The 10,492-nt window shown below is 34.5% G+C and overlaps 1 protein-coding gene across 1 annotated transcript in view; it reads left to right on the top strand.

Annotated features, from left to right (window-relative positions):
• The window catches only part of LOC104699259, a 4,297-nt gene continuing 2,915 nt past the window's right edge, over window positions 9,111-10,492 (top strand). The window contains exon 1 of the mRNA XM_010414592.2: window positions 9,111-10,426. Within this exon, the coding sequence (XP_010412894.1) occupies window positions 9,263-10,426 (1,164 nt within the window). The 5' untranslated portion in view covers window positions 9,111-9,262. The remainder of the gene's footprint in view (window positions 10,427-10,492) is intronic.

Below are 10,492 nucleotides of genomic sequence, written 5' to 3'. Positions count from 1 at the left end.
ATTAGGCCGATGTATACAAGGCCTCGATAGTTAGCCAACTTGTATAGTTGCTTGGTCAGCAATATTTGTCTTAGGGTTTACCAAAGTTGTATAAATACCTTGTACAAACCTCGATGAATACACACACAAAATTATTCTATTCTTCTTTACATCTTTCGAGTGTTTGTGTTCGGGAAGTAGAGAAAATCTGCCCAGATTTCTTATGGTCTGGACCAGAGATCAATACCAAGAAAGAAAAGATGGTGTGTCAGGATGTATGCCTCCCTAAGTCTGAGGGTGGACTTGGGTTACGATCCCTTGACGAGGTTAACAAGGTCAGCTGTTTTAAGCTTATTTAGCGGTTTCTCTTAGGTAAAAATTCTTTGTGGGTTAACTGGATCCAATGAGAACTTCTTCACTCTGTTTTCTTCTGGTCAGGCAGTGCTACTACTAGCCATGGTAGTTGGATGTGGAAGAAATTATTGAAATACAGAGACCAAGCAAAGGTTTTCTCATTAGTAGAGGTTAAAAGTGGACTGCATACATTCTTTTGGCATGATCATTGGTCGGAGTTGGGGCAATTATATGATGTTTTAGGCCATTATGGGTTTATTGCTTTTGGTATTCCATCGTCATCTTTTGTAGCTGAAGTATTTTCTACTCACCGTAGGTGTCGTCATAAGGAAGCTTTGTTAAATCATGTTGAAGATGAGCTTGACAAACTCTGGGGCCGGGAACATTCTCTCAAGGTAGATGTCGTTTTGTGGCGCCAAGTAAATACTTAGTTTTGACCCTGTTTCTCCTCTTCGGATACATGGATGCATCTACGTCACGGTAAGCCACAGGTTACCTGGTCTAAGGCTATCTAGTTCTCCGATTCTGTCCCAAAGTTCTCGTTCATGCTCTGGCTTACTGCAAGGAACAGACTCACAACGGGTGCTCGTATGATTGCGTGGAATAGAGGGGTAAATCCATCCTGTGAGTTTTACCAAGCTCCAGTGGAAACACTAGAACATCTCTTCTTTGGTTGTGTTTGCACTTCTCGGATTTAGTCAGCGTTAACCTGCAACCTCTTTAGGCACCATTATACGAATATTTTTGCACATATACTATCTCTACTCTCTGTTTCAACTTTCCAAGGGACTACACGCTATCTTCTTCAGCTCGTTTTTCAGGCTGCTGTCCGTACAAAGATTTTTTTGATTTGAATATAATTTCACATTCATTAAAAAAACAAGTAAAAACATCCTAAAAACAATATATATCTTCCTGATTAAAAACGAAGACACTGCCTAAACTAGTCAAAAGAGAGGTTCATACAACAAACTTTGCTCGAAAGACCAGTGAACAAACTTATAACAGCAAGAAGTTAAGAAACAATATTGAGCCAGCTAGAAATGGATACATCTCAAAGCATAGAGAAATTTAGAGGAAGATACCAATTGATGAAATTGTAGGGCTAAAAATATCATTTTTTCTTCGGAGAAAGTATGAACCTGCTCTAGTTTCCAAATCAACCAAAGCAGGTCCTAGGTCGGTACCTATATTACTAAAAAAAATCCTTAATGCATTGGTAAAATTATATCTGCATGCATATTTTTCTACTAATCGTTTGCTGATAACTCTCTAATTTACATGTTTTAGACACCCTTTATTGTCTATATTTTGCATTATATATACTCTAACCTTAGCATTTTTAGGTCCTTTACTATAGGAATTTGCCTTTAGGCCATTTAGGGTGCTGCATTGTTGCATTTGTGCATTTTGGATGAAGACAAGCGCTTTAGAGCCTAAAATGGGGAAAACGAGGTCAAACCCTAGCATGTACCCGAAGGAGCGATTGTGCCGGAAGAACAGTCTGAACCTCAACCCGATCAAAGAGGATCTAAGAGCCGGAAGAACAACCCAATGACCTACCCGAGGAACTACCCAACTTGAACCTCGTGCACCGCCTCAAGCAGACCCTCTGGCAGGACTGAGCAGCTAGGTTAAAAGGGTTTCCATATATAAACCCCCCTCTTCTTCCTCTCACCCTAGCACTCCGCAGACACACAAAAAAACAGAGAGCGAGAGCTTCTGAGAGAGAGATTGAGCGACTCAGACACTTTTTCCACTTTGTTAGGATTTGTTTTTGTTTCTTTTGCTATTTTTTCTAGTTTTCGATTCTGAACTCTACTACTTTTATCCCATTTTCAATACAATGTAAGTTTCTTTCATTTGTGTTTATATGCTTTCTATCATGAGATCGGAGTAGTGAAATAAAGTTTCTAGGGATGGGATAGACAAACAGTGTTCTTGATCAGTTAGGATGTCTTAGCTCAAATGTTTACTTTATATAATTTTCCTTCTAGATTGATGTTCTTAATGCTATTATCAGACCGAGAGGTTGATACTAGATCTAGGATGTTTTGGCATCGAAAGATGTTGTTGAAATGCTTGAATTAATCAATGCTAGAGATTTACTCACTTATCCTATGAGATTAGATGTGTAAGGAGTTTATTGACAATAATGAATCGGTTTGTAATGCCTGCTTGGCCATGTTTCTCCAACGAGAGTTGGGTAGGGGAGTGACGGGAACAGAGTAGCGTGAATGCTTTCAGTTTACTTTTCTACTTTTGAACAGATAAAGATCTTTACAGTACGGGCCACTTTTGAAGAACTTCCAGAACTCAAATTATATCAAACTTGGTTTCTATGGAAATCTGAAAGAGTCATATTTCTCCTCGAAGTAGAATCAAGTCAATCCGTTCAGTCATACAGAATATATCCCCGATTTACCGAGACACGTTATAAACCGACATAAAGAGAACCATCCAGCCGATGGGCTTTTATTGAAGGCCTGACCATCGACCATGACAACGTCCCATTCCAAGCCTCCACCACGGTCCAGAAGCCTCTTTGGCCCCCCCCCCCTTTGTCCCTTGTCCTGCACTCAAGAAGAAAATACGCTTTTATTCTTACAAACCCTAATCAAAGACAAAACCCTATAAATATTCTTCAAGACCTAGGGTTTCAGGGTGTGCTTCCTTTTTGCCTCTTAGTTCTTCATCCACGCCTCCAGAAGCAGTCCTAGAGACGATCAGAGACTCCTCAACAGCGGTCGAAGCTCGTCCTCTCTCTGCTCCTCCTAGAAGACATCGTTAAAGTCACCAAAGGCATCCTTGTCACATGGAAAAGCAAGAAAAAAAAGGTGGTGTCACTATCAAGCGCAGAAGTCGAGTATAGGGCCATGAGGAAGCTGACTACTGAACTGATGTGGCTAAAAGCATTACTGAAGGACCTTGGAGTAGAGACACCGAAGCCTATCACAATGCATTGTGATAATGAAGCAGTCATTCATATAGCCACTAACTCAGTTTTTCACGAAAGGACAAAACATATTGAGGTGGATTTTCATAAGGTTCGAGAACAAATCCAACCTGGCGTCACTCTCCCCTATCACACCCCAAGCTCCGAACAACTAGCGGACATCTTTACTAAAGCTGCGAGTCCACCGGTGTGTTAATATATACACTCAAAACTTGGGCTCATGGATCTCACCAAACCATGGTCTCTCCCTTTTAAACAAGACTCCTACACTCTTTTTCCCTTAAGTATAGTTTTTCCCAAGTGGTTTTTCTATACTGAGGTTTTTAATGAGGTAGGTAATCATTGTTGCAAGCTTAATCTTTGATGTTCGACGATTAAGCTTGAAGGGGAGTATAAGTTGTCACCATGATCACCTAACTGTCCGTACAGTCTCATGAAAGGGGCCGTCCGTACAACTCAGCTACTCAAGATAGAAAGCCCACAAAAACTTCACAAGGCTCATGTGAAGCAGAGTCATATTCTCTAGATCCTTCTATTCTAACCGTTAGTGATCTCAAGCAAGTGGGAAGCTGAAAGTCAACCTCTACTCACATGTTCTCTTAGGTAATTCTCATACTAGAATAAATGTGCAGCATCTTGTATAGAATATTCTCTGTTAAAGGTGTCTATATTTAGTTTGTATCTAGGCTTTATATCGTGTAAGAAGTAAGAATTCTTCTTCTACACTATTCTCTCTACTACACTTTAAGCTCCTCTACACTTTGCTACCATAAACCACTCAAACAAGTTAAACTCTGTTTTCATCTAAACTTACACTAATATAGTTCTAATCAGAATAATTAGATGTTTTTGAGAATTATAATTTGTTTTTGGATAATTTTACTAACTAACTAAAAAAGAATTCGAGTATCAATGTCTAAATATCTTCCTGAATACATATTAATAAACATTGCTTAACGAGTAGTTATTGAAAGAGAACGATCATAGGACAAAAAAATTATGATGGATAAAGAGAGAAAGACAAGACGGGACATATTGGAACGGGATGGGATGGAACGTGACGGGAAATGTTTCTTATTACAAAGTAGATACGTCTGAATTATATATGAACAATAATTCAATCTAAAACCGAATTGAAATCCAATATTTAGATTTATTATCAATATTGTACAATCCGTTTTATATATATAAAATAATAAGATTCTAACTCATTTTTTCAAATTTAAAATTTATATGAGAACATTTAATACTAAATTAATGTATATGAAAGAGTTTAAATTAAAAAAAAACCATGACATCATGTTATTAATGTTTATCGAAATTTTGAAAGAAGAAAAAAACAAAACCATAAACAAATTTGAGAATAAGCTGGCTGGATGGCTTCAATTCTAGAGACTTTCATAAGGTTGCTGTTCCGGCGAATAAAGTGACGGTTGCTATCGCGAATAGTGTCACGTGCATGTTGAGGAATAATGTCGTTGATGTTTATTATTGTTCTTGGTTACTTTCAGTTCTCAAACTATTTTCGTTTCTATCTCATGACCAAAAAAAAAATGACAAATAAGTCTCTTATTGTTTCACCATCAGCAGTCCATGATTAATTTTTTTTTTGATTCATCATCACTCTCTTTGTTGAAAGCCAATATGCAATAAATTACATTTCATGAGAAATCATTATTGTAAACAGCTAATAAAGAAAAACCTTTTTTTTGTGTGCTATTAAACAAAAAACATATAAAACTAAAAAATTTGATGTATTATGTAAATGAAATTATGACTAAGTCCGGGGTATTTAAGGTATTACAATGAGAAATAGTGGATGTCCAATGGAAAGGGGTAATTTATATAATAGAAAAGATTGCACTTAAACAATTTTCTTAAATAATTCACTATGTGGCATATTAAGAACTAATATGAATGGATATTTTGAGAATTTTGGATATTTTTGTAAATATTTTGAGAGGTTTTGAGAAGTATTATTTCCACTAACTATATAAATTAAATATTCAAATGGAGACTTTATATATTTCGTGAAGTAATTCTCCACTTTGGAACACGTAACTTCAAAATTTTACTATTTTTTTAAAACAATTAGATAGTTTGTTAAAATTGTAATTTTTTGGATAGTACAAACGATAAAAAATTAAATATTCAAGAAGAATATGGATATCCCGTCTAAATTTCTTACCCAATCTTTATTAAAAATATTGCCAACGAAGTAATTATTTAAAAGAGAACGATCATAATTGTGACATCCCGGTTTGCGGAAAGGTTTACAAAAATTGATTTGGTCACCTATGTCACCAAAGTGCAGTTTTCTTTTCGGTAAAGGGTCCTGAGAGAACTCTAGATTTGAGCATGTTAGAGCTGGAGTAGTTTCAGGATGGGTGACCGTCTAGGAAGTGATTGTCGGAACTATGCGAGTGGAGACAAAACACATGGAAAGATCATGTGGTGATTTGTAGGGATGGTAAACAAATCTTTAAAGCCTCCTAAACATAACAAATCGGCCGTTGGATATGGATGGGCCACTGGCTAGGAATGGAAGTGAGCCCACTAAAAGAGGTGGGCCCATGGACCGGGAATGGACATGGGTGGGCCCACTAAGCAAGGTGATGATCAGAGCGTTACAATAAGATAGAAAAATTCTCATGGATATGGGACGAGAGGAGATGGAACGGGACATGATAAAACGAGACAGGGACATGTTTCCCGTTCCTCAAGGTTATATACATGTAATAATCCAAAGTAAAACCAAACTTAAATTAGATATTTAAAATAATACAATTATATAAAAATATTTTGCCCGTGTTGTAGCACGGGTTACTACCTATTAAAAAAGTATAGAGAGGTTGGTAACGAGTGGTGAACAAGTGTTACATGCATTGCAATAGGAGAGATACTTGTTGTTATAGAGTACATGAGGAGAAACACTTGTTGTGATGGATACTCACACTTATTTTATAACATATATGTGGTTTTCAATAATTATATATATACTAGGTTCGGACCCGCACGTACGTGCGGGGTTAATTTCAAAAACTAAGTTTATTATCATGTTTATAATATATTACGTATATATAGATAAACCAATAGCTCTTTCAATCATGCAAGCAAGATTGGTTGGATTAGCTCACTTTTCTGTAGGTTATATATTCACTTAGGTTTATGTTTATCTTTTAGGAATCTTAACATACATATTTCAAACTCATACTAATTTAGTATTCGATTTGTCTTTAATTCAGTTTAGAGAAAAGAATGATCAAATTTGTTGTTTGTTAGATGTAAAGGCAAAATTCTAAAGGTCGTTGGTTTGAGGGACGACGCTTGGGAGGACCATATAAAATGCCTTGGTCCCTGGCGCGAGAGGATGTACAGACGTAGACCCCGAACCTCTTAATAATTAAAAAAAAAAGACAACTATATTAAAAAATTGTGAGAGATAGTGATATGTCTATTTGGGACAGAAAATAGTAAAAGAAATGTGATATGTCTCGTTTCAGATATAACTTTTTAATCTCATAATTATGGTTTTAATTATAAATTTACTCATTTCATATTGTATATTTTATTCCAACAGATAAGAAAATAGGTAAGTGTTTCACATCCGCCGGTTTTATTTGTAGATATATTTATTTGGTATAACATATATAACATAACTTTATATTGGTTTGCTTTCATCAAGTTTGTGAATGAAATAATAATCGTTTCTCCATAAATTTTATAGAAGATCTGAATCTAGTGTAAACTGGATTAGTAATCAGCTATATTAAACTTGTGAACTATCAGACCATGTAAAAACAACAAAAAATATTAAAACTTCATGAACCGGATGGTCTAAATATTTGAATCAAGCGGGTCAAACCCACTTTGTGTGCCTTCCACGTAACTTATTAAAATATTTTGATCCACAAAAAGCTTGTTCCATTGTGTCCTCAATTATCATGCTCGAATTCACGTTACCCAAAATTATCAACCCGTATTTTATATAAAACAATTTAGATATTGTTTTTTGTTTTTTGAATTACCCGTACGCATTATTTCATGTCACGATATTTGAAATAAATAGGGAATATTGAAATTAAATTTATCAATTTAAATCTCATGTTCATGTATCCATTATTTGATATTTCAAAGTTGAAATTAAGATTTAATCCAAATTTTATGATCTCCTCTTGTTACCTTTTTCCCATTTTAATAAAACAAATAAGTTAAATAATGTTTTTATTTTTTGAAGGACCTGTTGTCGTAATCATTTTTAGACCAACTCCAATGTAAATCTCTATTTTTAACTCTAAAAATAGAATAATTCTACAATAGAGCATAGTTATCCTTCAATGTATCATTTTATTTTTGACTATAAAATAGAATTAGTGTAAAAAAATAGAGTTACTTTACATATAAAGTAATCCTATCATTTCCTCTATTTAAGAGTAAAATATAAAATATGGTTGCAGCAAATGTTACTCTATAATAGAGTTTTGACAATAAAATTGAGTGAAGTTGGAAATGCTCTATAAAATTTAGATCGCCATGGCAATTAGTGATGGGTTAATTTTTTTTATTAAACCTTTGATCTATCAAACTGGAGAAAAAACTGTCAAAAATAAAAAACCTCTCAAACAGATGATGAAAAAACACAAATATAATTCATAGTATAGATTTATATATCTTGGCATATCATATCATAAATTTTTTTTACAAAATTAGAGTACTTCTTATTATTATTATTTGACAAATGATTAATTTATATTGGATTACATTTCTTTATTGTTCAATCTGTTAACTATTAAAGAACATAGTTTTGTGTCCTTCTTTATTTTTTGAACATTTTTTATGTTAGAGAAATTGAAAATTGTTACATAGAAAATTGGAAGCATTAGTTTATTTTAATTGTAATATGAACTTGGACTATGTTTTTTTTTTAATTATTTTTTGGTCTCATCCGGTTCCATCCCGTTTTCTCAAATTATGTTCCCAGAAGTTAGCACACAATCGCGTAATAGATTAAAATTCTTTGAGCTCTCGTTGACTGGTTAATTAGTTGCCATTACCCTTTTATATGGAATTTCATTTTGTTTTTTTTATCCCTTAGTGTGCTTTCCAAATATTTTATATATATTTAAAATATATAAAATTAGTTTTAGAAATAATCCCTAAATTTTAGATATTTGGTAAACTAATTACTGATTTATTTCAAGAAATCTTGAAATAAATCATATGTTTAAATTAAAGTTAAGTTATTTTCATACATACTATTTGAATTTAATTAGATACAGTTGTTATGGAAATCTTAAATGATAAGTTTTATTAATTGTGGAAATCTCTTATTATTTTATACAATTTTAATAACTATATAAAATTCAGGAAACTGTTAATATAAATAATTTCGTTTTATTATAATATTTAATATTTTCATTTTGTAATCTTATTGGCTGTATTTTTATGTATCATTTATAGTTAATATAGTTTCCTAAAATACTGGAATATTTTGAATTATAAAAAAATTTAATCAATTAGTTCATTAATAATTGTTACCATTGTTTTAGGGAAGTCTTTTTTTTTTTTTTAATTATGTAAGTAAGTTGGTCTGTTTGGCAACATGGATATATGTCATGTTTTTTGTTTTATTCCAAGTGTGTTCCCTATTTAATAGTATAAATATATTTTTTTTTTGACAAATAATTATGTAAATAGTAAAATAGTATTACTAAAATTTGATAAAAAAAAAAAAGAAACGGGAAAATTCAGTGGTCAAAGGAAAAAAAAAGAAACGGGAAAATCTCCATTAAAAAATAAAAATAAAAAATGGTTCGTGCACTTTGAGCAGAGGAGATGGTTACTAAGAAAACACACATTGCATCGGTTGGCGCGAACATCGGGCAATAAACCCTAATTTATCCCAAACCGACGCTTCTTCTTCCACACCTCTAAACCCACCACATAAACCCTTTTCCTCTAGTTTTGATTTCCATGACGATTCTTCGATCTCGTAAAATCCCTTCGGCTCCCGAATCGGATCATGCTGTTGAACCCACCCGGAGGCGTAGTCTTCGTCTTGCACACCAATGCGACGACGTCGGCGATGACTGTGTCACTGAGAAAGCGGTTAGTGTTTCAGTTTGTGGCGAGAGCATGTCCAATAATTTAGATGTTAAGTTTTTGAGTTTGCGGTCAGGGAAGAAAGTTGCTAAGAGGGGAATTGAAGAACATGGCATTGAAACAATTGAGTCTAGGAGATTTGATTTCGATACCCAATTTGATGTATTATTGGAGAGTGGGGTCAGTAAACGCAAGAAGGTTTGTGTTGATTTGGTTGAAGATAATAATATTGTGAGAAAGGAATCAGAGAATAGTGGGATTTCTGGAGATTATGGAGTGGTTAATGTAGATTTCAATTCACAGTCTGGAAGAATGGTTAATGAGGAGATGGGATATACTAGTGGTAATGACTCTTTACCGGAGGATTGTGCTGAAGAAAATGAGAGCAAGAACAAAGGAAAGGGTGTATTGGAAGATTCCTCTGGATTGAATGATGTGCAAGTGATTTATGTTGAGAGTTACGAGATGCTAAGTAGCTCTATGGGTACTAGGAGAAGATATACTCGGGAGGAGAAGGGAAAGGGTATTCAGGTGGAGAATGTCTCTTCTCCAATCACGGTTGATATTGTCGAAGTTGATGAAGAAGAAATGGAGATTGAGAAAGAGAATGAGAATCCTCCTGATGCCTCTGTACCAGAATTTTCTGCGACGACAGTTAATGCAGAACCAACGCAGAATCATAATAGTAATGAAACTGGAAACGGTTCAAGAAGTCGGCACTTTCGCGACATTGCCAGGAGAAATGCTTCCAGATTTGCTCATTTTGATGCTCGAATGGAGGAAGAAGAGGACTTGTCTGATAGAGAGGGTGAACAACAGGTCGAAGATTGGCCTGGCCCTTTCTCCACTGCCATGAAAATAATTAAGGACCGGGAAGAAAACACGACTTCGTATTTTGGTATTGGTGTCTCCAACAAAGAAAGATCTTCACCAACTATTTGGGTTCCTAGAATAAACTATACTTCTGCCCCTCGAAAAGCTCCATCTCTGCAAGAGCTGTCTTTGCAAATTCTTGTCAAGAATGCTGATGCCATCGTTTCGCTTGACTATGTTCCGGACGCACTAAGGGTTAAACTTTGTCAATCGCTATGTGATTCTAGG

The sequence above is a fragment of the Camelina sativa genome, chromosome 1 (assembly GCF_000633955.1).
Source record: "Camelina sativa cultivar DH55 chromosome 1, Cs, whole genome shotgun sequence".
NCBI lineage: Eukaryota > Viridiplantae > Streptophyta > Magnoliopsida > Brassicales > Brassicaceae > Camelina > Camelina sativa.
This window is presented reverse-complemented; position numbering and strand designations above follow the sequence as displayed.